The 27,683-nt window shown below is 38.7% G+C and overlaps 1 protein-coding gene across 5 annotated transcripts in view; it reads right to left on the bottom strand.

The window, feature by feature from the left end:
* The window catches only part of MCTP2 (multiple C2 and transmembrane domain containing 2), a 257,190-nt gene that overhangs the window by 119,917 nt on the left and 109,590 nt on the right, over positions 1–27,683 (bottom strand). For all 5 annotated transcript variants that reach the window (XM_054451318.2, XM_054451314.2, XM_063652994.1 and 2 more), the window contains exons 8-11: positions 25,108–25,143; positions 12,923–13,087; positions 10,629–10,759; positions 1,470–1,656 (exon numbers count right to left, since the gene is read on the bottom strand). In XM_054451318.2, coding sequence (XP_054307293.1) covers positions 1,470–1,656; positions 10,629–10,759; positions 12,923–13,087; positions 25,108–25,143 — 519 coding nt within the window. The remainder of the gene's footprint in view (positions 1–1,469; positions 1,657–10,628; positions 10,760–12,922; positions 13,088–25,107; positions 25,144–27,683) is intronic.

The raw sequence follows: 27,683 nt of genomic DNA, 5'->3' as shown, positions 1-27,683 counted from the left end.
GCAAGGATTTAAGAAAGGCTATTAAAATACTTTATTTAGGCATTTCAGGTAGAATAACACAAGCTTAATAATAGTTTGCCTAACTTAATATGCATCATTCCTAAAAACATTTGAAAGTTGTTTCTCCTCTATATTTTCAACCTAAACAAACAAAACAATTAGTTTTTAAACTAAGAGAACGCAATTGAAATGAAGTGCTTTTACAATTCAGAAGTGGAAATGCCTTTAAAGATGATCTGTCCTTACAACTTAAAAAACAAATCCAGGGGCCTGTAACTTGTACTCTAATGTGCTGGCCAGCTTGCTAGCTGAAGAAGCACTCAGTATTTCTATTTTCATCATAGCCTCTTCAAACCTCTTTTTGATTACTACTCCTCAAATCCTAAAGTATTATTCAAAGCAGGCATTATGATGGTATCTAATGTTACTTTATAAACACACAAAACTCCTCATGGATTTGGTAAATTTGTCAACTTATCCATTGGAAAGCTTGGGGAAAAGTTTCATTCTTCACCATTAAATTTTCATTTGCTTACCTAATAAGAGAGAATGTTAATAGTTGTGTCAAACCTTCTTCACAGTATGCCAGCCTCACATGAGCAATCTGCACTGACAATGAGCTATGTGGCTAGGTCTTGTACTCCCGAAGATAAAGAATTATTCAATTAATCAATACATCTACACAGTGAAGGATCCTGGAGACACTAAAGTTTATGCTGAGAATGATAGTGCCATTGAATAGGGATTCATCTTTGCTTCATTTTCATGCCACTTTTCTAAAACATGCCTTCCCTGTGTGGCACTAAAATAAACATATTGATTTATAAAGAAGATAGGATAAAAGCAGAATGCAAATAAAGGCACCTAGAAAGCCAGAGTACAAAAAATAAATGAAGAGGACACAGCCATTTCATTTAAAAATGCTGAGTGGACTGTTAAGCACATTGCAACTACTTAGGGAGAAATCACACACTGCTCTTATCATCCAGAGTAGTTCAGAACAGCAGTCCTTCATCTCCAGCTAGTGTTATTGCTTTACAAGGCATGAGCAGTTTCTTACTTGATCCTAAGAAGTTCTGCAAAGGTATCCATAACATTGCAAACATTAATGGCTGGTAAAGTTATTTGTGAACTCATATTAAAGTCCTATTTACACACACACACAGCCCAAGCAGGAGTCTGCTTCCCTGGGGATTTCAACATTCCCCCAAAGACTTGCTAAACGCTAAAAATTCAGAATATCTTTTTGTCTTTTAAAATAGCAAAACCAACTCTTAATTCTACTGTCACCTTTTCACTAATGCATTAACCCCTAAGTCTGATGTCTTGTTTTATGATGTACAATGAAACTTGGGACAAAGATCTCTTTTGATGTAGTTTTTCAATTCAGAGACTTTGTTTCAATAAAGACTTTGTTTTAAAAGAGAAGGTGGGAGGAGGGGGAGTGTACAATAAGGCAAAACACTCACATATCGCTGGGTAATCTGCTTTCTTTCGCTGGGGTCTGCTAAGGGGCAGACACATAGATCAGAGACGGAGACCCCCGCACAGGGTGTAAGTGTGACCAACATAAGGAGAGCCCCCAGACAGCTGTCCAGTGGCAGCTCCAGGCAGTTGGCTTGCTTCAGAGGGAGTGCCGAGATATCCACTTTACACCTAGAAAAGTTTCAGGAATCGAGAGAGAGAAAAGTGATTAATTCAAGGCCACTGCAGTACCTCCAAAGCACCTGGCTTTGATTTCATCATCCCCCAAAACTCATTCTGTCTGGTCTTAACGTTTATTGAGCAGCGAAGGTTGCCCTAATTCATAATGCTCACTCCCAGCCTAACACACTCTAAAATTAAGGAGAGGAAGAGGTCCAGAAAATCAAAAAGAAGGCGGCATCGGCAGATGGAAAATGAAAAGAGAGGAATGGATCTTTGCCAAATAAGGTCTGTAGGAAGATAAGATCAAAAATTAGGGAGAAAAAAGTTTGAAAGTTTAAGCCTTATGAGTGAGCATGCTGTATGGCTTCCCTGGGCTGTGCCTTTTATGAGTAAAGAGAATAAAGGATCATGGTTCAAAATATGAAGGAAAAAAAAAAGATAAGAGAAAGGCAAGTGGGAGAGCGTTAATGGAGAAACCGTTTTCTTCCTGATTAATGCCAAGTGGCAAATTTTTATTTTAAAAAACACGTTAAGGTGTTTTCCTAATAGGCACAGTGCCACAGGATTTCCCCAGGTGGGTTTCTTTCGGACAAATGGAGCATGAAGTGCTGTTGATTGATCCCATTTCAGCAGCACTGCCAGGAAAGGCTGTACCCATCTGCTATAAATTGCATGTTTTCCGCCTCTTAACAGCCAATGTTCTGGGGATGCTGAAAACCTCAAACACATTTAAATACAGAAGCAAACACCAAAAAGGGGGACTGAGGTGCTAAGCCATTTCTTTGCCTTAACACTGACAACTCTGGGTTTGCCTGGACCACACCTGCTCTGTTTATGTATGCAGGTGGGTGAAGTAGGTGGGGTTGAGTAAAGTGGGGCACGGTATTCCCAGACGTCATTTTTTTTTACGTTCTCCTTTACCCTCCATAATTATAGAATAAGATGAATATTCAAGACTTCAGAAAAGGATGGAAGCACTGCTCCCCAGAATGAACAATAAGGATAGATTCTTACCCTAAGCTGTCAATGGACTTTGTACATTTGCAGTTAATTACAAATAGGTTAACTTACATACTATATAAAGCAATGGCAATTTTGAGCCACATGGCTATGTGGATGAAAACTTCTACTTTAAGAAATTTGAGAGAAAGCTAGCAATCACTTTTCCAAATAAATATGACATTAAAAGACTCTACTAGACTTTATTACAAGATTTTAAAACATTTTACATACCAATATGTGTCCATATAATTAACTTAAGTGGGCATTTATTTCCTATTTATCAAAGTGACCCCAGTTACAGGAGGGAGTGGCCATTAGAGCTTTTGCATGTAATAAATTCATCAAATATTTCTATGGGAGACAAATTACAAAAAAATGTATTTTTAAATAATCCTCTGATTTGAATCAAAACAATTTTTCTGTATCAATAGGGAAACTTTTAAAGTTAAACTGCATTACTATCTACAAAAAAAATAGGTTAATAAATATTTTTATTTCATAAGCGTGATGTAAGTGGGAAATCAAATTTGCTTGGAAAGAAAGGTCTATTGCCTTAAACCATTTATTTCTAGAAAAGTAGGTCTCCACAAATTCTTAACCAATATTGCAGTAATATTTCTACTTCGGAATACTTTGCTAAGCATTATTTTACACTGTTATATACACTTTCATTTAATAAAGCTCCTTCTTATGGAAAAGTAAATAATCCAAATTTCTAGAAATTTTCTCTGCTAGTCACACTGTAACAAATTAACAATAGCCTATTGATGGCACATTCTTTTTAATACCATTAATAATGGCAATTTATTTTTGTTCTTTAAAAGTTTGCCTTTGGGATGGTGGTTTTGTTGGTTCTTTGAGCAGCCAAAATTTATTTAGATACAAGTGCTCTGACAGCTAATAATGTTTGAGGGTCAAAAATAATATATAAGTAAGCTCTAATAAAATTTTTCTTGGATAATTCAAAATGAACCTGATATTAATTCTAGAGTAATCTAATAACGCTGTGAGCAGTATTACCATAATTCGAATAACTGTGAAAATTTTCCTAGCGACTGTTTAAGTGCTCAACTTATTGGAACAGAGCAGTTTGTCAATTTTAAGTAAAAGCTGAACCACATACCAGATGAAATGCAAAGTAAATATTGGGTTTCTTCTCAAAATTACACATTTTCACAAGCTTTTCACACAGTGCTGTCCACTGTGAATGTTTTACACTTACATTATTACAAAAACATTAGTCCCTTCACTAGAATGAATACTTTCATGAAAAACAGCCATTTGTAGTTTAGATATTAGAGTCCTATGAGCAACAGGTTGAAGATTCAGGCATCAGCTTAATGGATTTTACAGTCTTTGATAACTAACGAGGGAATCCAGCCAAATATTTACTTGTACTTTCTCAGTGACTAGAAGGAACAAGTTAAACTGACATATTAGCATCATGATATTAGCATCATGTCAATCAAAATTAAAACTTAGTCTTTCTGGACATGGGTTATGACCCAGCCTCTTAGAGGTCCTGACCCACCACACGAACCAGTATGTTAGGAATTAATTTAAAGCTACCATAGTAGCCCCCCTTTAATGATGACCTTTTATAAACATTCTGTAACTCTTCTACCCACCTGGTGTCCCCATTTATTTCCACATTCTGGAAGAAGGAGGAAAGACGGGAGACAGAAAAAACGTATTTCATACAAAACCTTCTTCAGGCCTCATATTTAACCTATTTCAACTCCAGCTCACACTGCTCCAGTTTTGTCATAAAGTTTGAAGGAGAACCAGAAGCTCTGGACATTAGCCAGAGACTGGGAGAATTATTTTCATTAACCCCAACCTAGTAAGAGGTTACTGCATTATCAGAAAAGCGGCAGAATTTTTTTTTAACAAAAAAGACTTTTTCCCTCAAATTGCAAATACTGTTAACCATAATACTCATCCAACCTCCCAAAAGAGAAATATCAAATGACCAAAATGGATTTTTGTGTTTTTTTCTTAGGTTCAAAGACAAATGGACTAAAATCTAAAGTCTTTAAGACGTAAACATTCTATAATACATTAATCAAAGACATCTGCAATACGAAAAATCTCAAAAGAAGAATCTAGACTTCTTTTTCATTAGTGTGATGGATTCTTCTCTGCAAAAATACTAAATAATTTGGTTGTGCTCTTATGTCTTTCTACTCACTGCTGAAGACCAGTAAAATCTTGCTCTTTTCTGTCCTCTCTTTGGCTACGTCTTATTGGTAGGGTACAGGATTAGCCTTTCCCTGTTATGGGCAGGTGTGAGGGGCTAATAATTAAATATTTTTGGTTTGTGGGCCATAAGTTTTCTGTAGCAACTACTAAAATCAGCCGTTGTACCATAAAAGCAGTAACAGACAATGTAAACAAATGAAGGTTTTTTTCCCCAAAAAAAACCTTTATTTACAAAAACGGGCAGCCATATGGATTTCACCTACAAGCCCTGGTTTGCTGACCCCTGAACTACAGAAATACTTGCAATTTAGTGGTGGTGAATTACACATCTTTTTTTTTTAATGTAAATTTTTTTTAACTCACAACAGCTCAAGAAACACTGGTCAAAATATCCAAATTAATAAAAATGGATAAAGCAATAAAACCTATGAAAATTGCTCTCTTCTGTCTGATAGAAACAATATGGAAAACACACACTCAGGGCATCTATATAAGGAATTCATTTAATGAGCATGAACCAATTAGGTCTGTTCTGGTGGCATCACATATGACTTCACACACAAGGGGACTAAATGTCTTTGGACAGTCATTCAGAAGGTGCAACACACCGAGCCCTTAGGTGACCAGGAAATTTTTATTCCAACATCAGCTTTTTAAAAATGTAATCAATAGGAGCTCCACTGCAACAACAAGATTTACACGATGGAAATCAAAATAGCCAAGTCACTGCTGTGTTGGTATCTAGGAAGGAACTCCCATTGCTCATCTGCAAGACATGGAATCCAGTGGCTTTGTGCCTTCATCCCTGCCCTCGTCTCTAGTCTTATCATGTGACACCACTGATTTTTCCACTCCATCAAGGTTCTCGGAGGGAATGTGCTCTCTCTCCTCTCCAGACCTTTGCCTATGTTTTGCTGTCTTCCTGGAAAGCTCTTCTTCCTGTCTGCTTGTTAATTACCACTATTCCTACAAGTCTCAGCTTAGACCGCTGTTCTTCAAGGAAGCCTCCTCTTCCATTCTAAGCCCAAATTGGTATCCATGGTGCCAGGACCTGCAGTCCTCATTCCACCTACTGCCACTGCCTGCTTACTTGTAGTAGCCCAAGACTCATCAGTGCCCAAGGACAGCAGCCTTTTCTGTATCACTGTCCACTGAATCCTCAAGTACTGTGCCTTCTGCCCAACATACAATGTGCTCTAGATTTGAATACATTGAATGCACAAAACAATGACTGTCAGCGCCGTAACAAAACTCATAGTCAAAAACTCCAAATTATAGTGTTTTTTCTTGAACTAACTAAATCTTTTGCAGCCTCTGTTTCTTCCCCTATGTAGGAAAGGAATTGAAATAAATGTATTTACTAGGTGCCTCTTAGATTTAAAATGCCGTTGTTCTACTCACCTGAAGAAAACAGACTAAATTACTTTTTTTTCCCTTTCCTGCAAAAGGCATATATTAAAGCCACCCTCTCTAGCCCACAGGCAATTAATGTGCTGATTTAGCATTGTTTCTGACCTCCCATTCTTGTCTTTCTCCATTAATCCCACAGCATTTTAATGTTTTAATTCAACACATAATTTTACCATATCAGTCAGACAAACCTGCTCAAGTTTTACTTGCCATGATAGCTTTTAACCTCTTATTCATTACCATAATTCTATGTTTTATATTACAGACTGGTCAGCTTTTAACTTAAAGGCAAGGGGCAGAAAAGAGTGCTAGAGTTTTAAAAGCTATAAATCTCAGAGGCTAAGGAAGCCAGGGAACAGGAGGAAAATAGTGAATGTGTCAAGCCTGGCTGTAAAAGCAGATCAACGACATGGGGTGCAATTTGTCCAGAGAAATACTCCAGCCCAGATTTTTCACTGCCTCAGAGCCGCTAATAAACTGGTAGAACATCAGAGCCGCTTTATACAGCACCATCTGGGACTGAGGAGGGACTCTGAGGCGGGCTAGTCCAAATGGGCTTGTGGGTTTCCATTCTCAATCTTTCCAAACTAAATTAAGTCTAGAAAATTCTATAATGAGTTAATCTGTAGAATCCCCTTGAAATATAAAATATACTTTAAGAAATTGGTATGATTACTTCGAAATGGCTCCAAATGGAATAATCTATATTACTCTATATTCATACTCTTGACATTTTGTTTACAAGTTGGAGCCAGTTAAACTTAGCTTTATGTCTTACTCTTCCCTAAAAGCTCACTGTTCCTATCTAAGATCAGATGCTTTTTTGCTTGTTTTGCCCACGAACAAACACTGAAAGTCGGTAGGCAACACAGTTTCAGGGGATGACTGATCTTACCCGAGCACCTTCATCTCACCAACCCCAGTGTTTTTAGGAGTTACTTGTGGCTCAGGGGGAATCTGCAGGTAGGTGGACTATGGAAAAAGGGGAAGTCAGCAAGTTCCACATGACTCAGGAGAGCCTGGAGGAGGGGCCTACTGGGCAGGTCCGTGTTTTAACCATCACCAAGCTAACAACCTACCACTGCCAATGTGATTTCTCTACAAATAAGCAACCACTACCCCAGCCTTATCATACATGGTTATAAAACTTCAGTATTGTTCAGGCTGACCTACACTGCCCAACCGTTCCATCAATGGATGTCCCTCCTACCATGTCCTTGACAATGGTCACTGCTCACTTTTACCAAAAAAATCAAAAAATTCTATGCTGTTTTGGAGGAAAAAAATACATTGAATTTTACTAGTCATATCTTATTTTCTTAAATTGCATAATTTGAGTTGCCAAAGTGTGAGTACCTACAGTTTACATGCAGAAAAATCTCAAAATTAATAATAAGTAATACCTACCATCGGAGTGCGCAAGGGAATAAACAGTGTCAAGGAGATGTTGTTACTCTTAGCCATGAGGACCCTGCCAGTTGGCCAGTGAGCCCATTATACAGATACAGAGTCAGACTCCACAGGGAATCCACTGTCCAAGTCCCACGGTTAGCATACAGTGTGATTATCAGCAAGCTCAGGATGTGTGACCCCAGAGCTGATGTTCCTTCCCTCCCACTGAACTGCCTACACAGCTTCCCTGATGAGAATTTCCCCAAAGAGTCCATCTAGATTTGTAACTGTAATGTTCAATTATGAATATCAAGGTTTTATCCAAAAACAAAGCATGAGACAGGCTTTGGAGAGGAGAGTTACGTTACATTTGCACCAGCAGAGAGCCTCCTGATGCAAAAAGGTTTTTCCCAACAGTTGGAAAATAGCTAGGCCTTAGAATGAAGATCACAAAGAAAAGAAAATGTGTTAAAAAAAAAACAAAAAACTTGAACTATTTAAACAATAGCCAGGAAGAAGGAACCATAAGTAGCATGTCAGTGATGTACATATGCTAGCACAATCTTTCAGTCTGAGAAGCAGTCAATATTTTATCGTAGATTTCCCCCACCCGCAAGCTCGAGGCAGGGTAAAGCAGTAGCACCAGCTCCCAAGAGATACTTTTGTTATCTTTTGTACTACAGGAGAGGAAAAAGGAAAAGGATACCAAAAAAAAAAATTCTTTAAATTTCATAAAGAGGAAGAACAAAATGACCACCGAAACAGGTATATGTCTCGGTTATAAACAGGAAATAGCTAAAATAATAAATGAACACCCAAATGACAAAACATGGATTACAAGAGACATCTTAAATTACTTTTTTTGTCTCTGTGAAGCAACCCAACACTCATTTGGAAAAGCGTTTCCTATTATGTGAAGGAAGCATGACAGCACAATGACTTGTGAAATGCAGGGGCATTATTCTTTGCACCTACTAAAACAACACGCTGGCCATTCATCACAGGAGGCCCCTGTTCCCACTGTTTGGATAACACTTTGCGACACAGAGTTCTCTGAATTTGTGTAATTGATCTTTGCTCTTTAGGCTAGCACAAAATTTCAAATCCTACTACCATCCGTATTGGCAGGGTCCTGGTATATCACAGCAGTGACAACGTCAGAGACACTGAGAAGTACCTGAGCCTGAGCTATCTCAGTTACCCTGTGTAGGTGGAGAAGTGAGAGACAAGGTCACAGAAGTCATCCGACAGGCCATGTCTGTAGAAGACTGGGCCACAGGACCACAGGACCACAGGAAGTGGGTTTTCTCCTAAATGCAAACCTGGCTGAGAGATGGCTAGAGAAGAAATGATTGCAATCCAACAGACAAGCATAGAATTGGGGATGTGCAGATGGTGCAAAGTAATTCAACCAGAGATGTGGAGGGTGAGGTGAGAGGTCTTAAGTGGGACAGTGCTGGTCCCCTAGGGGTGTTTGGACACGTGTGATGAAACAAAGGGATGCTGTGTGTGCATGTGTGTGCATACATATGCTTGTGTGTTTTCCACACAATAATCAAGGAAAGTTACTGGTATCAGGTAGGTGAGAACCAGGTTTGCTAAACATCCTGCAACATGCCAGACAGTCCCATGCAACAGGGTACCCATATTGAGAGACACCGGAGCAACATTCCATAGGTACTGAACTCCTCACGCATCTATCTCAGGATTCTGAGGTGGGATGAGGCAATGACAACAAGCAGTCAAACACTGTGCTAAGCATTTTACTGAGAAAAAGCTCTGCACAGGTATTGGGTTAGCTGGGTCTCAACCTGTTTATGCCTCTAAACACCTTACTGATGAAAAAAAATTTCACCTCCTTGGGCCTCCGCATTTCCTTGTCTGTAAAATGAAGGGTTTTTTTACTAGATAAGTGGTTTTTAATCTTTAGTTTTCAGCAACAAAACCCTTTCTTCAAATGGAATCCCAATATAGAGCACAGGCAAAAGCTGAGATGCTCTGGCCACAGAGGAGAGGTGCAAGGAGGCCCTCCCATTCCTCAAGGGGTGACCTTAAGGCATCTCCCTGAACCCAAGATCCAGCTTCAAAAAAGACACCCCATAGTGTTTGGGATCCCTTTCAACATCTGTGTTCTAAATTTAAGATCTGCATACAAATAATATGTATACAGAATGAACACAAGGCAAGTGATTTGATGGAGAAAACTACTTGGTCTCTGAAAACACAAAATCCTGACTCTTGAGCTCATGACTAAGTCCAAAGCGAATGTGTAAACTTCTGAAGCTCCATTTCATCATCTATAGAATGAGCCTGACACCAGTAACTCAAATGGCTTTTCTGAAGCTCAGAGATGATCTGTGATTCTGCCAGCATCTCCTTTTTGCTTACTGTATGTGGGTTACAGCACCTATGCTGCCTCATTTCATTGTATTTTTCACTACGACCCTAGGAAGAAGCAATAATATTGATATTATTGTTCATTACACATGTGAGTGTCTCAGTTGAGAGGGTCCAAAAGTAAAGAAATAAAATAAAATAGATTTGGCCTCAAACTCCATTCCTTGGTGTGCTATAAAGTACATCAAGGACAGTGAAATGTTTCCATCATGGGAACACCTAGCCTTAGACCTTTACTAAATTATATAACGTTTCACTAGGTAGCAAAACCAAAATTATAGGGTATATTGGAAATTTATATAAAATGTTTTGAATGGTCTGAGATGGCAGCTTAACTTTATTTAGATAATTCCTTACACACACTATTTTAATCAATACTGAATGACATTTCCCAATTAAACAAACAAAAATGAAAAGCAAACTTTCCCCCAGTTAGGATTGGCCATCCAGCTCACTGATGGCACTCTGGGGTGGGGGATGCAAGGTAGTGCCCTCAGCCCTAACAGATAAAGATCACCTCTCAGAACCAGCCCCATGCAGAAACATGCTCCCACCACTGGAAAGCAGAGGGGACTCACGTGCCCAGACGTTCCTCATGCTTTTTGTTGTCCTTTCCCCACACTTCAATGTCCAAAATGCCCATCCTGTCAGAGAAGTAGTGAAAGTCAAACTGTTCCTGCCACTGCGGATTTGCACTCTTACACAGTGTCTAGAAAACATGCAGTTATAATATTTATTTTCTTAAAATGTCATTCATTGCTACAGAAGCTACACATTAATTTCATCATTAAACTGCAGGGGGTCAAGATGACGGACCTCACCCCTTATAAAGGTAAACTTCCTTTTTTAGAATGAAAGGGACTTGGTGGGTTCAAGAACTGGCAAAACACTACTAGTATCTTAGCTGCCCCCCAGATCCAATAATTTATCCACTAAGTTACAAAGAATACTGTTACCTCACAAGAAACCATAAATGATATATACACACACATACACAGTGGACATATATCAACAGACATCTTACAATTGTCTCTCTTATAGGACATCACACTAATTGCTTAACTGAATGCAAATAACAGTTTTGTTGGCATATCCATTCAATGCTAGCTTACCAACTATATAAATTAACAGTTTAGGGTCTTAATTAACATCTGTCAGCTGCATTAAATGAGAAACCCATGACTTGTATATTGCCACCTATTTTTAAATCCAAAGTTAGTGAATCCAGTTACTAGGATTGGAGAAAGACTAGGAAATTCCACTGCAGCCAAACCTAAAAATTAACGAGAGTGACTTGAAAACTCCACAAGTGTTTCTGTGTTCTTCAAAAGTGATTCAAACTGCTTCTACGTTTGGTTCATTGGCAGGATTTTCATTTTTGTTTCCTTTATATAGAGATTAAATACGTGAATACAAAGTGAGCAAGAATGTTGGTCCCAGAGTATTAGGCTCTAGGGGTGCAGTGTCAGGTATTAAATCCCCATACCAACTATTCTTGCATCAGAAAAACATACAGAACTCAGACCTCGGCTGTAGCCAATGTCATGTAAAATCATTTCAGCTGTTTTTCACATCAGGCTTAACATATTGCATCACAGAATTTAGAAACCAGGGAGAAAAAAAAATACAAGAAAAACCCTGTTAGACCACAAATTAAATGCAGTATTCCCCAAGGGTGAATGTAGCAGATACTGAACTAATTCTACACTTCACCTTAGTCCAAAGGGCTAAGTGTGCTTAGTGAGGAATAATTTTTCCATAAATCCTTAGCCTGACCCTGGCAAGCGAAAAGAATCTTAGTAGAGAGATATGGTTATCCTGGATACCCTCACTGTGAGGCAAAGCCTGAAATTACCTGCTTAAAATAATTATCTGCATACTTCTGTCTTAACAAGCCCTCAATTTTCACATTTTTTATAAACTATTCTTCAACATGAGCTTCAATTCCCTACTTTGTGCTAGAGTAAATGACATCTAATATTTGATTCTGTACTGAAAATTGTGCAGTATGCACAACCTCTTGCCTCCCTAAATCATTTTCCAACTTGTCTGTATCTGCTGCATCCTCGATGCTAGAAATATCCTCAGTTATATTTTCAAAATCTTCCACTGATTTTTTTTCCTGTGTGGCTTTTGGCAAGTGATTTAACTTTCAAGTACCCCAGAGCTCCTTCAATCCATAAAACATAGGAAATATTCCTGTCTGACACTTATGTAAAACTAATTAATTATCATGGTTTGGGGACTATAGTTTTTGAAATAAAATCCACACCAAATTACTAAGATTAAAAATTAAATGGAATTTGGATCAGCAGAATAAGATGAATTATTTTTAAAGACAGTTAAAATGCCATTATGTTTGTTTAAAACAAATCACTTTTCATACTTTTGATAGTTTATTATTTTTAATCCCAGCAAAAAACAGCAGCACTAGATACTATTTTTGGTGTGAAGACTAGCAAGCAAGAGAAAGCAAATACTTTTAATTATCTCACATATTTTAACCCAAATATCACATATTATGCTATTCTATTTTTGTAGCATTTTGAAAACTTTTACTTACCCTTTCCCTGCATTCTATGAAACATAGTTTGCCTATTTTCAAATTGAAAATAAGTCACACATTCAAATCTATGATTTAATAAGGTTTCTCTAGCTCTGAGTTACTAAATTAACTATACTAAGCAATTAAAACAATACCCACATTAATTGAATGCATCTATACAATTAATTTTGTTTTCTGCCCCTTAATATAGTTAGGAGGGCTAAACATAAATTACTTCTACTTTTGTAAAATTTAAAGTGGGAAACGATTTTTAATTTTTTTTTATTTTAAAGATACTTTTCTCCTTATAGAAAAGATGGAACTTACCTTACTTTTATACCTCTGATCTCCCAGTTTTAACTGGACAAACATCTCTGTCATGCTTCCTCCTGAGACATTCTTCCCTTCCAACAAAGTTATACTTATAATCCCATTCCAGAGTTGGTTCTTTTTCAAGGACTCAGAGAGCCGTAAGTTGCGTATCAAAGAGGACTAAAGCAAAAAATAAAGATGACATGTAAACTTGCTTCTAATTCCTGAGAGTGACTTTGGTGATCATAGGAATTCCAACTTTCAGTATTTGATGATAAAAAAAAATTCCTCCCTGCCTGGTGAAAACTGTTATTTTTCATTGGTTTTGCAAACCTGCTGTCACAGTTATGTGACTTCCTTCTCAAGCTTTGGAGTGGTAATAATATAGTGAAGGATGAGTATATGCAACACTTTGACTTGGCACTAGCCGGTACCCCCACCCAGATGCACTCTTTGGTGGGACTCCTTCGACTGGGCCTTTAGCTATTTTAATAGTGTGAGAGGAGGAAAGACATTCTGGGCAACAGAGATGTTATACAAGAACAAGGCATTACTTTGCAAGGAAGCAAAATATCTCTGGGCATTCAGAAATAATGACTTTGAATTTATCCTTCACATTTGGATCTGTCTCCACTTCTCTTTATTCCTTGGGGTAGTACCAAAAGCCCTATACCACGTCAGATTCACTACTCCAAATAGAGCCTTCAGTGGCCTAGCTGGCCAAATGAGCTTTGCAGACCTAGGGTGGGGGTGGGAGGGAAGAGGGTGTATAAAGAACATCTCACTGCACCTGGGACCCAGGAGGGGTTCAATAACTTAACTCTTATTTCCTTTGCTAAATTATATTACTCACACTCGTACATACCTTGGAGGAAAAAGGCAAATGTCCTGTTATAAGTTGTAAATAGAGTAGTCACACTTCATTTTTTAATTTCCACTATGTAAATTTTCAAATATACACAAAGGTAAGGAGAAGAGTATAATAAATCTCCATGTACTTAATTACCAGATTCACTGTCTGGCAAATCTTATTTTACCTATGCCTTCATTCTTTTCTGGTTGAAATATCTTCAAGCAAAATCCATATTTGTTTTTACATAACAATCCTGCTATGATCACACTCAATGGCGTTAACCATAAGTTGTCTAGCATATTAAATACACAGTGCATATTCACATTTCCCTGGTGGTCTCAACCATGCCTTTCTATGGCTAGTTTGTCTGAGTCGGGATCCCCACATGATCCACATGCTGCATTTAGTTAGCAGAGTTCATTTGCGTTGTCCGTTCAATAAGTGAAATAACACAAGCATAGACTTCTTTATTGAAGGAGAAATAAATGGGCTGAAGAATGTAAATGGTGCTGAGCATCATCGTCAAGCAATGAATTTCTAACACTATATATTCATTCCTGTCATCTCTGGCTATATCTTCCAGATCATTTAGACACCAATTTGCTTGGACACCAGTTAGTCACAATTTATCACAACAAATGGTATGTCAGTACCACAGTCATTACAGCCCAGCTTACCTCATCGAACCCAGGCCACTCCACCACCCTTAATAAATGATGCAACAATGCCACACTAGGTATTTTGATCATTTAGGACAATCTTAAACAAAATACATTCAAGAAAACACATATTCCCAAACTTCCTATCTGTATTAGTCCATTATCACACTGCTATAAAGAACTGCCTGGTGGGTAATTTATAAAGGAAAGAGGTTTAATTGACTCAGTGCAGCGTGGCTGGGGAGGCCTCAGGAAACTTAATCACAGTGGAAGGTGAAGGGGAAGCAAGGCACCTTCTTCACAAGGCAGCAGGAAGGAGAAGTGCCGAGTGAAGTGGAAAGATCCCCTTATAAAGCCATCAGCTCTCATGAGAACTCGCTATCATGAGAACAGCCTGGGGGAAACCACCCCCATAATTCAGTTGCTTCCACCTGGTCTTTCCCTTGACAAGTGGGGATTATGGGGATTACAATTCAAGATGAGATTTGGGTGGGGACACAAAGTCTAACCATATCAATATCCATGTGACTTTTCTCTCAAAACACACAGACACACACACACACACACACACATAGGTTTTGCAGGTGCTGAGATAGAACAGAAGTGGCAAATGACGAAAGAATTTTAAAAAGAAAGAACTATCCTCTTCTCTGGTGAATATGAGTAATTCCTTCTTACTTCATATATATATATGGGAATATATGTATAGGAATATTTTAACTATTTCATAAACCTTTATTATTGAATATGTTCCATCTGGAATATGATCATTATCATTGTTATTATATATACAAATAATATATTCCAGATATAACACACTCAATAAAGGTTTATGAAACAGCTAAAATTAAGTGATTTTTGTGTTGGTCATAAACACACACCATCACAATATATAAATAGATGTATCTGCATATATGCACATATATCTATAGATGTTTATATAGATATCGATATACTGAATACATTTTTCTAGCTTATTAGGTACATGGGCTAAAAACTTCTACCTTTAAAACAAAAATGAGATTTTGATTCACATATCCTGCTGCAATTCCTCCTTTTGCTTTCTTTCTTCTTAAAGTTTGACTTGCCAACAAGCTAAAGCATGACCTGTCCCACGGCCATGCTTCAAAGTTCCGACAGATATATTCCTCCCTAAACACTGCAACTATTTCAAAATCCTTTTTATAAAGAAGGGAGTCATGTCCACAAAGGATCAAAGGGCATCCTACAGTCTGGCAATTGCTTAAGAAAAATGGCAGCACTTCCATGAAATATGCCCTAAAATAATTTTGCAGCTTGGTATGTCCTAATTTCAAATTGGATGTTTATCTTGGAAAGGCTTCTATCTAACTTGTCCATAAAACAGCTCCACTTAGCTCTATGAGCTCTGTGAAAATGGAATCCAAAGCTGGTTATTAAGGGGGCCTAGAGATCGGTTCCATATGGCGGAACAGCATGGGAGGGCAAGACTGAGGACTGTATCAGGCGCGACTTGGCTGGAGCTCCTGATCTATCCACGGACACTCGTTGCATTACACCATAACATCTGGATTATTGCTTGTAATGTCCCTGGGAAATATCCACTTTCCATCAAAGCTTTTATCTATCTCAGTCGGACTTTGAACATTTTAGTATTTAACGCAGTCATGTTTGATCTGATGGACTTGCTCTCTGCTGTCCAAGATTTTTTCTTCCCCCTCCTAAAGGGAGAGCAGGAGAAGTATTTATTGCAGAGTTCACAGATAGAAAAGAACACAAGACCTTTATTCTACTTATTACACCCCAAATATTTCTGCAAACCACTATAAGGTTATTTCTCAAATAAAGTTTCATCTGTGATGCACACATTCTGGAGGAGGTGTGTGTACTTTAAAGAAGTCTCTGAATTACTTTAACATTTCTCTTCCATACTTGATAGGCTTGATGAGGCCTCAGACCAGGGAGTCTGGGGTTCCGGGTAGGGCCTGGGCCATCTAACGTGTGCTTTCTTGCAGAGCTGGGCTCGCAAAAGTCTTTTGTGCTCTTCAAACACCCCTTTTTTCCCTCACAATAAATCAACTCATCTGCACTCACTCAGCTGAATAGCTTAGGTTTTCATGCCTGTGCCCGAACCTATACGTGAAATTTGTCATCTTAATGTAGCCTGGAATGTGAAAGGAGAGAAGGAAATGACCCATCACAGGGGAAAGCCACCCCACCTGAACTGAAACAGATGCCAAGAGATAGTGAAAAGTTTCGGGGCCCTGACCCTAATTTCTCAGCAGACATAATGGATACAATACAGTACATCAGGGTTTTGTTATTTTTCTCCTTCCTCCCAAAGGATCAGACCTTTCGCTATTCCTATGTTGATTCATTCATCTGCTCTGTCTTTCTCAGCCCCTACCTCACCAAATCCCCACCCATTCTTCTAAAACAGAAAAGATGACTTCCATTTAAGGCACACCGGCTAGTTATTAACAGTGAAAACAAGGTGTGCTGTGCCACTTAGAAACATATTAACTTCTGTAGTAAAAGAGCTTTGAAAACACTAATTTACTTCTCGTTCAAGACCATCACGAGGCAGGAAGGGGAGAAACTTTGGAGTGGGACTAAAATTATACCCAGTGGATTCAAACAGGTAGGGAATCCTCATAAGTTTCTGATCTAGGACTAGACTCTAAAAACAGTGAATGTACCGTCATTGCTGGAATACACGAAATGGACTACAGTTTGGTGGCATGCATTATTTGATGTTTGGGCCTGGGGACATGCTGGGGAGATAGTGATGTGAATCCCAGTATCCCTTTTCCTTGGCATGGCTGCAAAGGAAACTGAGGGAGGATGAACAGGTCAGCTTGGTGCCTCTTATCTGTCCCAGGCCAGGTGGTGCCTCTTATCTGTCCCAGGCCGGGAAGAGTGGCAGAGGTCAAGAGGAAAGAAATCCTAAAAGGAGGGCATGAAGTCAGGAGCTGGAGCCACAGCCTACTGCCATCAAAAGCAAGATTACATTCAACTAAGGTGGCACTCCAGAACTGACCATGCCAAGCAATACCCACGGGATAATTCTCCAAAATACTCTCTTGCATATAACAAAATACCAATCAGCCAACCAATAAAGAGAGCAGTAAGAAAAGGCACTAACCAGAGCATACCTGCCAGGTGCCAAATAATGTACTGGTACTCCATACATAGTCTCAGAGACAGAAGGACAAACATATCGGTGTTCCCGTGGTGCCAATAAATCCCATTTTGACTCTCATTAATTGTTTTTCCTAAGTCATTATGGGAAAGTAAGTAGTCAATGGAAACAAATGCATTTAAAAAATCAACTTCGTAAGAAAAATGAGTAGTAAAGTCAGATTCCAACTATGTTGACCACTGCTTTGAAAACTAAAGAGAAAACATTGAGCCCATAAAATGTTTCACTGAAATATTCCTTTCAAGCTTTTTCAACACGTAAAACTACTGTTCCTTGTCAACAGCTTTTATTGCACGACATGAGAAGATCCATACATCTATGGAACAGGCTCCCAGGGAAAATTCTTCTCTGCAGCTCCTCTCTATCATCTGAAGAGGATACTGGACCCATAAATTCTCCTAGAACTATACAGAAATCCTTGCATGAGAATATAAAGAAAACCTTTTAAATTTCCCACATGTAAAAGTCCACAGAAGTTGCAATTTATACTTATAGATAAAAATGGTATCAGTTCCAGAGATATGAATAATCTGTGTACAAATACATTAGCTATAAAGCTTTGCATTAAATTTAATATTTTTAAATTATAAGATAAAATTGTCACTCAATTTTTGTACTTAAAAATAAAAATTAGATTAAGAGAAGATTTTAAAAAATAGTTAAAGACTGCACATACCCAGTGACTCTCAGATTTTAGGACCAGCGAAATGCTTCTAATGCATTTCCTACTATTTTAAAAAAAAAAAAAAAAAAGAAGAGACAAAACAACACAACAACAAAGGCCATGCGATTCAACAAGATTTTCTTTTTGCCCTGACCTGTAGAAAGCTCAAGTTAAATGTTGGGCTCATGTGCAATAGTATTAATCGTCTTGTATTTCTTGATTTACTTGTATAATCCTGCTAGCCTTCACTTCTCTATTGTTCCATATTTCTTACTGAAAATACTTTATAAGCACCCCCATCCAGGGCTGGGAGTAGTGTGAAGCAGTGAGGTACATGGCTCATGCTCCACGTTCTGCAAGTGCAGGGCTGCTGCATCAGCCTGGATGCCTTTTATTTTATTTTGAGACGGAGTCTCTCTCTGTCACTCAGGCTGGGGTGCAGTGGCGTGATCTCGGCTCACTGTGACCTCTGCCTCCCAGGTTCAAGCAATTCTCCTGCCTCAGCCTCCCAAGTAGCTTGGACTACAGGAGTATTTTTTTGTATTTTTAGTAGAGACAGAGTTTCACCATGTTGGCCAGGCTGGTCTCGAACTCCTGACCTCAATTGATCCACCTGACTCAGCCTCCCAAAGTGCTGGGATTACAGGCATGAGCCACCGTGGCCGGCCCCGGACGCCCTTTTATGTTTTGCACCCAGAGCACCTCTCTTGCCTCACATTAATCCCAGCCTACCTCCACAACCTTATGGTTAGGAGCCAGAGCCATGGCCTCCAAGGCCTGCCCTTCCTTACATCTCCTGCTTTTTCTCCTACAATTCCCAGCATCCTTCTTTATACTCTAGTCCTTCCCAGGGCTTCTCAAACTTGAAGGCGCTTGACAGTCACCTGGAGGGCTTGTTCAAGGATGGCTGCGCCTCATTTCCAGAGTTTCTGATTGAAGAAATCTAAGATGGGAGCCAGGAAGTTGGATTTCTAACCATTACTAGCTGTGGCTGGTCCAGGGGACACACTGAAAAGCAAGCCGTTTAGAGCCCTACAATAAATAGTTTGGAGATCTTACCATATGCCACATTATTTTATCCTGAAATGTTTCCATTCATTTCATCCTCTTTCTCAATTGATGAGATTCATTCTTAGTCTTTTTTTTTTTTTTTTGAGACGGAGTCCTGCTGTGTTGCCCAGGCTGGAGTGCAGTGCTGCGATCTCGGCTCACTGCAATCTCCGCCTCCTGGGTTCACACCATTCTCCTGCCTCAGCCTCCAGAGTGGCTGGGACTACAGGCACTCCGCCACCACGCCCGGCTAATTTTTTGTATTTTTAGTAGAGACAGGGTTTCACCATATTAATCAGGATGGTCTCAATCTCCTGACCTCGTGATCCACCCGCCTCAGCCTCCAGTCTTTTTTTATCTGAGGGCTTCCCTGAGCCCAACACAGAGACCAGCGTCCAACCCACTCCACCTACCTGAAAGGCCAGGATAATGGTCTCATTGCACCCTTTAAATACCTCCATCACTACTTCTCATTTCTCCTACCTGCTCATCAATTCTGATGACTAAGTCTAATCCACCTTGTATCCAAGGATAGGTTCTACCACAAGAGTATGTGCTCAGTGAGAGGTTTTGGGGCAAAACTGAGTCAAGCATCACTGAGAGGAGAGATTTGATGAGATGTTAAGGAAGACAGTCCTTCTGTCCCTCTGGTATGGAGTACATACAAGCTTTGAAAGTTCTGATAAATTGATAACTTCACCTAAACAAGGCTACAGCTTCCAGGAAGGAGGAAAGCCTCTAGAAGTCATTCTGTCCAGGTTAATACTGACCTAGACTTCATAATAAGGCATCAGAAGGATCAGGGTTAAGACATTCAGCAGTGGGTCAGTGCAGTGTCACATTTAGATTGACTGATTGATAGATAAAATAGAGATAGATGACAGAGACAGGTAGATAAATTAGATTGATGAGCTAAATTAGATCATAGATGGAAAACAGACAAGCAGATAGACGTAGGTGTATAATAAGCACACAGATAAATGTGGCTGTTTTGAGTATGCAATTCTCCAATCCTTTGAGTTTAACCAAGAAAATAAAAAGGTAAAAGGTGTTACTAGGAGTGGGCATTTGAATTCAGTTAAGAATGTATGAAAACAAAAAAACAGTACAGCAAACAAAAAACACTTTATTGCCGGGCATGGTGGCTCACGCCTGCAATCCCAGCACTTTGGAAGGCCGAGGCGGGCAGATCACGAGGTCAGGAGAGCGAGACCATCCTGGCTAACACGGTGAAACCCTGTCTCTACTAAAAATACAAAAAATTAGCCGGGCGTGGTGGCGGGCGCCTGTAGTCCCAGCTACTCGGGAGGCTGAGGCAGGAGGATGGCGTGGACCCGGGAGGCAGAGCTTGCAGTGAGCCAAGATTGCACCTGTGCACTCCAGCCTGGGTGACAGAGCGAGACTCCATCTCAAAAAAAAAAAATAAAAAAATAAAAAAATAAAAAAAACACTTTATTAATTTGGGAATAATTCCAGGTACAACGCACTTCTTTTAATTCCTCAAATGGACCATATTTCCTCCTGCAAGAGGGTTTTACTTGTACTACTTCCTGGGCTGACACAGATAAGACATGTGAGTTCAATTAGAGAAAGTGGTACAGTGAGAGAGGGCATTTACCTAGAAGATGAGAGAGGTAGCATCTTTGAATAGCTCCTTTTCAACCCAAAGATATATGACTACAGACAATCAAAAAACTTCTCCTGGTTCTCACCTAGGCTCTGGTCACAGAGCAGTTCATTTGAGAGAGAGGGAGACAGAGAGAGAGGAGAGAGAAAGGAGAGAAGAGAGAAAGGAGAGGAGAGAAATGGAGGGGAGGGGGGAGAGAGGGGAGGGGAAGGGGAAGGGAAGAGGGGGAGCGGGAGATGGTGAGGGGGAGATGAGGAAGGGGAGTGGGGGAAGGGAAGGCAAGTGGGGGAAGGGAAAAGGGGACGGGGAGGGGGACAGAGAGGGAGGGGGAAGAGGAGGAGGGGGAGGGGGAAGAGGAGGAGGGGGAGGGGGAAGAGAAGGAGGGGGAGGGGGAAGAGAAGGAGGGGGAGGGGGAAGAGGAGGAGGGGGAGGGGGAAGAGGAGGAGGGGGAGGGGGAAGAGGAGGAGGGGGAGGGGGAAGAGGAGGAGGGGGAGGGGGAAGAGGAGGAGGGGGAGGGGGAAGAGGAGGAGGGGGAGGGGGAAGAGGAGCAGGGGGAGGGGAAAGGGGGAGAAGGAGGTGGGAGTGAGCAAAGGGGGAGAGAGGGAGGGGGAGAGGGGAAGGGGAAAGGGGAGAGGGAAGAGGGGGAGAGGGAAGGGGGGAGAGGGGACGGGGGAGGGGGATGGAGGGGGACAGGGATGAGACGGAGGGGGAAGAGGGAAATGGGAGAGGGGGAAGGGGTAGACGGAGAGGGAGAGGGAGACAGAGAGGGAGAAAGGGGAGGGGGATGGAGAGGGACAGGGAGGAGGGGGATGGAGAGGGAGAGGAGGATGGAGCGGAAGGGGGGAGGGAGAGGGAGAGAGGGATGGAGAGGGAAGGGGGAGGGGGATGGAGAGGGAGAGGGAGGAGGGGGATGGAGAGGGAGAGGACGATGGAGCGGAAGGGGGGAGGGGGATGGAGAGGGAGAGAGGGAAGGGGGATGGAGAGGGAGAGGGGAAGGGAGATTGATTCCCTCCAAATGCCGTGACTGTCCTCTCAGTGTACATAGCCAGGTGGAGGCCAACTGATAGGAGTGCCTAGAGAATGTATCTTGCAGAGGTCAGCCTTTGCAATAACAGAGAGGAACCAAAATAAAAGAATATAAAACCAAACAGGCCAACAATTGGCACTACTAGTCAATTAATTTCATACAGAAAAAAAAATTACACTAGCATAAGTCATGTTTCTTACTTTAGACAGCAGACATATTAATACATACAACAGAGGGTCAAAAGAGAGGCTATGTAAGAGTATGTACTTATCTCGGTGAAAATTCATCTAAAGTAAAGATAATCCATAACTAAATAGCCATTGTAGTCAGACATAACACCTATACACACCCAAATAATAGCAGGGGGTGTGGGGGGTGTGGGGGGTGTGGGGAGAGTGTGTGTGTGTGTGTGTGTGTGTGTGTGTATGTGTGTGACAGAGACAGAATATGTGCAGTTTCTGAACACAATCAGTAATTTGTCAAAGCCATTTTTTATCATTGCTTTTTTGTCTTTATATTAGACTATTTGATATAAGGTAAATAACCACTGTTAATATTTTTAAGCTCTTGAATTGTTACACAAATTAGAAAAAAGGGAAATAGGCTTGGAAACAAATCTGGTCACACCAAAGACTGTATATAGTAAATACATAAAGAGAACTAGTTGTCTAATTCAACCCTATTAAATGAAATTCCCAATTCTTATTTAAATGCCCATTTTTAAAGGCAATCTCATTGTATTTACTATATTGAAATCCAGGGCCAAATAGTAAGAAAACAGTTGAAAAAAAGAATCTACAAAGGCCATTCAGGAACCTTTTGGATGATGCAAAATTATAGATTTATGGCATTAAGAAGCAATTATCTGAATAAAGTTATTATAAGAAAAAGATTCAGGTGAAAAAGCTAATGATATTTTTAGGTAATACATTACTTAGGACTAGTAAAATTTTTAATACTCAGAGCTAAGTAATCTTCTTTATGTTAAATTATTACATAATATTAAATACAAGGTGGAAATCCTAAAATAGAACCCTATAATTTAAAAATAACAAAAGATAGGCCAACCAGGGTATTTTAACTACTTTTACAGATTGTTAATCAAGTATCTATAAAGTCTCTATGTGACTCATTTCCATAAGCCAAATTAGACACTACCTGACTTTTCTCTTTTAAACTCTACATTCTCAGAAGCAAAAAGTCAACATAATTGAAATTTCCCAGCAAAATATCAATTGCACGCCTTGAATAAGAGCATAAGTAGCTTTCAAAAATTAATAAAGTGAACTTTATTTATCTAGGATTTTATTAAACACGTATACTTGGGATGGGCGTGTATTATATCCCTGAGCCCAGTGCACTGAAGTCAAATTCGAGAAACTACTATGATGGGAAAAAAGCAAAAAAAGACAAACAGCTCAGTTCTAAGACACAACTCGGAAGTATACATATAAATACTGCTCTCCAGGATCTTCCGCTTCCTTCATATTTTTGATAACTTTATCCAGGCCGTCAACATTTTTTCTATTCCCCCTCATTCGTTTGGCCATTCTTCCACAACCTCTCCTGTCCTCCCTAGACTCCAATATTCCCCAAGCTCACAATCTTTCTTTCTAGCCTTTATGTGCTTCCACAAACTGCCAGTGCTCTTCCACAGACCAAAGCTCCCTAACTAAAGATGGTTATTGATGTACAGTACCAGTGTTTTAGTGCAGCAGCAGAATCAATAAACGAGAAAATACTGCTTTGCCAGGCTTCACCAAAGCATTCTGGGAAACTTTACTGCTTTGGGTGGTTACAGAAACTCTTAATATGGGAGAGTGAGAGCTGGGCTTTGTCCTATGGTGAGAAATGATGTTCTTCTACCCTCTAGTGACTATAAAGGAATAAGGCAAATGTTGAAGGAATTTTTGAGATGGCTCCGTGTTATTATTTCTTGAATATTAATTTTATTACTAAAAAAGAATCAGAGTCTTGGGAACCAAGTGAACTCATACGGTAACAAGACACCTTATGAGAATTATTTTAAAGTGTTCATTAAGCAAAGGGTATATATTTTAGTAAGTATGAGTCAGAACTTTGTTTCCTTCGTATTTTCAAAAGCAAGATTTGAAAGTTTGCTTTCTTCTTAAGTGACTAGTAAAAGTCAGTTTAAAATTCTCTGTTTCTCTTTCGCTCTCTCGGTCTCTCATCCGCATCCAAACTCCAGTCTTTGAGCTGGCAGTGGCCCCAGTTTCAAACTCCTTATTATGTAGAGAAATAAGTAACTGAGGTACAGTGACATTAGAAATCAGAGCTGGCATATTTGTGCGCACATATATGTGGGTGTGCAAATACAGGCATTCACTGAGATCATCTGTACATCTTCCAATCACACACACCACCACCACCACAATTCAGAAACTGAAGGAATAGTCTCAAGTATTGCATCATTTCACAGGAATTATTTTGTTGTTATTTCTCCTTACAAAGTAGCAGTGCAGCTAAATTAAGTTATAAATACTTTTTTGCTGTGATTATTTTTACACTAATTTTCACATTTAGTCATTTATGTTACAACTGGCTACTTTAATAACTTCATAAATTAATAATGCATTCTCGCACCTTTTATAAATCAGACAGAAATGTATAATTGCTTAAAAAGATACCATCAATGTAAAAAATAACCAGCAACTGATGAGAAAGCTTTAAAAGAAATTTTACCAAAAAATTATAAATGGCTTTTTCAAAAGATATTAAAGAGACTTAAAAAGTATACCACATATTTCTTTCAACCTTTACATTGCCCCTACAACACCGATGCTAGTTTCCATCTCATGGCAAATAACTTCCTAAAGGGACTAAATCTAACCATGCTAAACTCTAAATAAGCCAAGCTTAATGAAGTGTAACACTCTAACATGGCCGGTACATATAAAATGTCACCACTAAAACAAGAGTCAGCTCAAACATCTGGCAATACCCTTATTAAATAAAATTTTTAAAGGAAGGTTGTTTTCTTATTCGTAACAGCAGTAAGAGGAAAAGAATTCTGTTCGACGTAAAGGTTGGGTAATATCTATCATGTAGTCATTTGTGTTCGCTACAAAGACAAAGTTTTTAACCAAATGATCTAAAGGAAAAAAAAAAGTATATTTACCTTGCTGGCACTTAGTCGCTTCCGATTTGACCAACGCTAAAGATTGTGTCCGTGGAATTATGAAAATGGCAAAATAAAACAGAGGAAAATAGAATCATTATCAATGTAATTATATTATGTCAGATGGTCCAGGTTACATTCAGATAATTAATATCCAAGTTCTGAGGTTACAGAGAAAGCACATTTGAGCAAGAAAATAGAAACAACAAAGAGTCACATGTATGTGGTTGTGTTACATCATTTTCTCTAAGTATTCAGCATGAAAAAGCCATGACATAAAAATACTGATCAATCTTTAGAAGTACATTTTTAAAAATTATCTTAAAACACCGTATTTTTCTCTCTCAAAAAACAGAAAGGTTTCTTCTGCTTGAAATACTCAGATATTATAAAAATGTTTAAGAAATTCATGACCACTGATAGCTGATGTTTAGGTTTCCATAGTTTTAGATGCTAGAAAAAAATAATTCCATTTACTTCGAGTAAATCTCAATATTCAAAACGCTAGAAAAAATATGAATAATAATTGCATAATTAAGAAAATGTGCTAATGCAGTATCTAAGGAAAAGGAAAAATATTTCTAAATAGCAAGAAACTTCACCACTGTTCTCTTTTGGTCTCTCCTCTGTCATGCTAAGGCTGCTGAATTTTGTCTACAAATTCTCTCCAAGCAAAACCCTCTCATTACTCCTGTCACCGTTCAGTACTGCAAAGCTCTACTGTGGCTGGTTAACCAGCTAACTGGTTGTTACAACTTGGATAAATTTGGGAGATTACAACTCAATTATAAACCTAATTGAGCAGACCACATTTACTATTTTTCTTAAGAAAAAAATACCTTTAGGTAAATGACCAATCCACTTTGCCAATATGTCTTCCCAATACATTAGAAACCAGAAAATTAACAGTCTTCAGGGGAAATCCACTTACACTGCATTGACCAGCAACTAGAAATGTTGGTACAGAAATGACTGAAAAATATTCTTCATTAATTACATGTCCCCCGGTGAAATTGGGAGTTCAACATTCAGCCTATGACAGAGTTATAAGGTACTATTACCTGGATATTAATATCAGGGTTTTTTTTTTGTATTTTCCTGAAATAGTGACAGATATTTTCACCCAAACCAACCACCAAAATTAATTGCCATCTTTTAGGTACACAGGGCTATTTAGGCCCTTTGACATATAGGAACGCATTTGATATTTTTTAACAATTATACAAGATAAAGCATGTAAATAAATTAATGGAAAATGACTATTACTATTCACTTCCTACAATGCTACCAACTACCATATATTGAGCATCTCTACCCAATTCCAAGCACCATATTTGATAATTTCAATCTTCACAACCCTATAAAACAGACACTCTTTTTATCCTTGTTTCACATATGAGGAAATTATAGCTTAGAGAGGTTAAATAATTCTTTGAATTAACCAGACCACTGGTGGATCTAGGATTCAGACCCAGGCAGTCTGAGAACAGAGCTCCTAATTTTAGCTACTATTTTTTTCCTGTTTTTTTGCCACAAAAAAGAACACAGAGTATGTTTGTCAGCCTTCCAGCCAGTGTCTTCCCTTCTGCCTGCACCATTCTCATATACATTTAAGTCCCTGCACACAAGAGTAAATTCATAAACATTTTGCACATACTGAGATTTTTGTCAGCTTGGTTCTAAAGCAACAAAGGCTACCTCAAAGATGACTGGAAGAAAAAGGGGTAAAAAACTGAGAATTTAAACTGAAATCTCTCCATCAGAGTTTAAATTAAAATGGAAATTTATAAACAAATTATCTCACTCAAATAATCTACTGATTTCCAGTCCCAAGTGCTAGTTATTCTCACTTAAAATCCCAATATAAAAATATCTTTAAATATTAATTCAAACTCAATGAAAAGAACAAAGATTCTGATAATCTATTTTACCCCAAGGCTCCCAATATGCACTGTTAGCTGAATAACCACACATGGCCCAGAATAAATTATTCCTCAATTAATTTTCTTTGATCAAATATATAAATGGAAAAAACTATCCATCAGAACAGATAAGAGTAGGCAGTTGTCTATATTTCCATTATATATATATATATATATATATACACACACTATATATACACGTTTATCTCCATATGTATATGTATATAGGTATTCATATATGTGTATATGTGTATATATGTGTATGTATATATGGATCCATATATGTGTGTATATATATGTGTATATATACATGTATCCATATATATACACACATACATATATATCTCCATATCCATAAATATGGATATAAAAATTCACAAAGTTAGCTATTTGAATATGCAGCTATTTTCATGGAGAAATCAACTACCTTTACAAACCCAACTTGAATAAATACAGATATGGAAATAAATATATATGTATGTGTCTGTATATATACAGAGATATATACGTGTGTATATATAAATATATATGCATATATATAGAGAGAGATAAATATATATGTATGTGTGTATATATATGGAGATAAATATATGCGTATATATGGAGATAAATATGCATATATATGGAGACAAATATATATTTGTGTATATATAA

Source organism: Pongo pygmaeus, chromosome 16, assembly GCF_028885625.2.
Source record: "Pongo pygmaeus isolate AG05252 chromosome 16, NHGRI_mPonPyg2-v2.0_pri, whole genome shotgun sequence".
NCBI lineage: Eukaryota > Metazoa > Chordata > Mammalia > Primates > Hominidae > Pongo > Pongo pygmaeus.
Note: the sequence above shows the minus strand (reverse complement) of the source record. Positions and strands in the feature narration are given on the sequence as shown.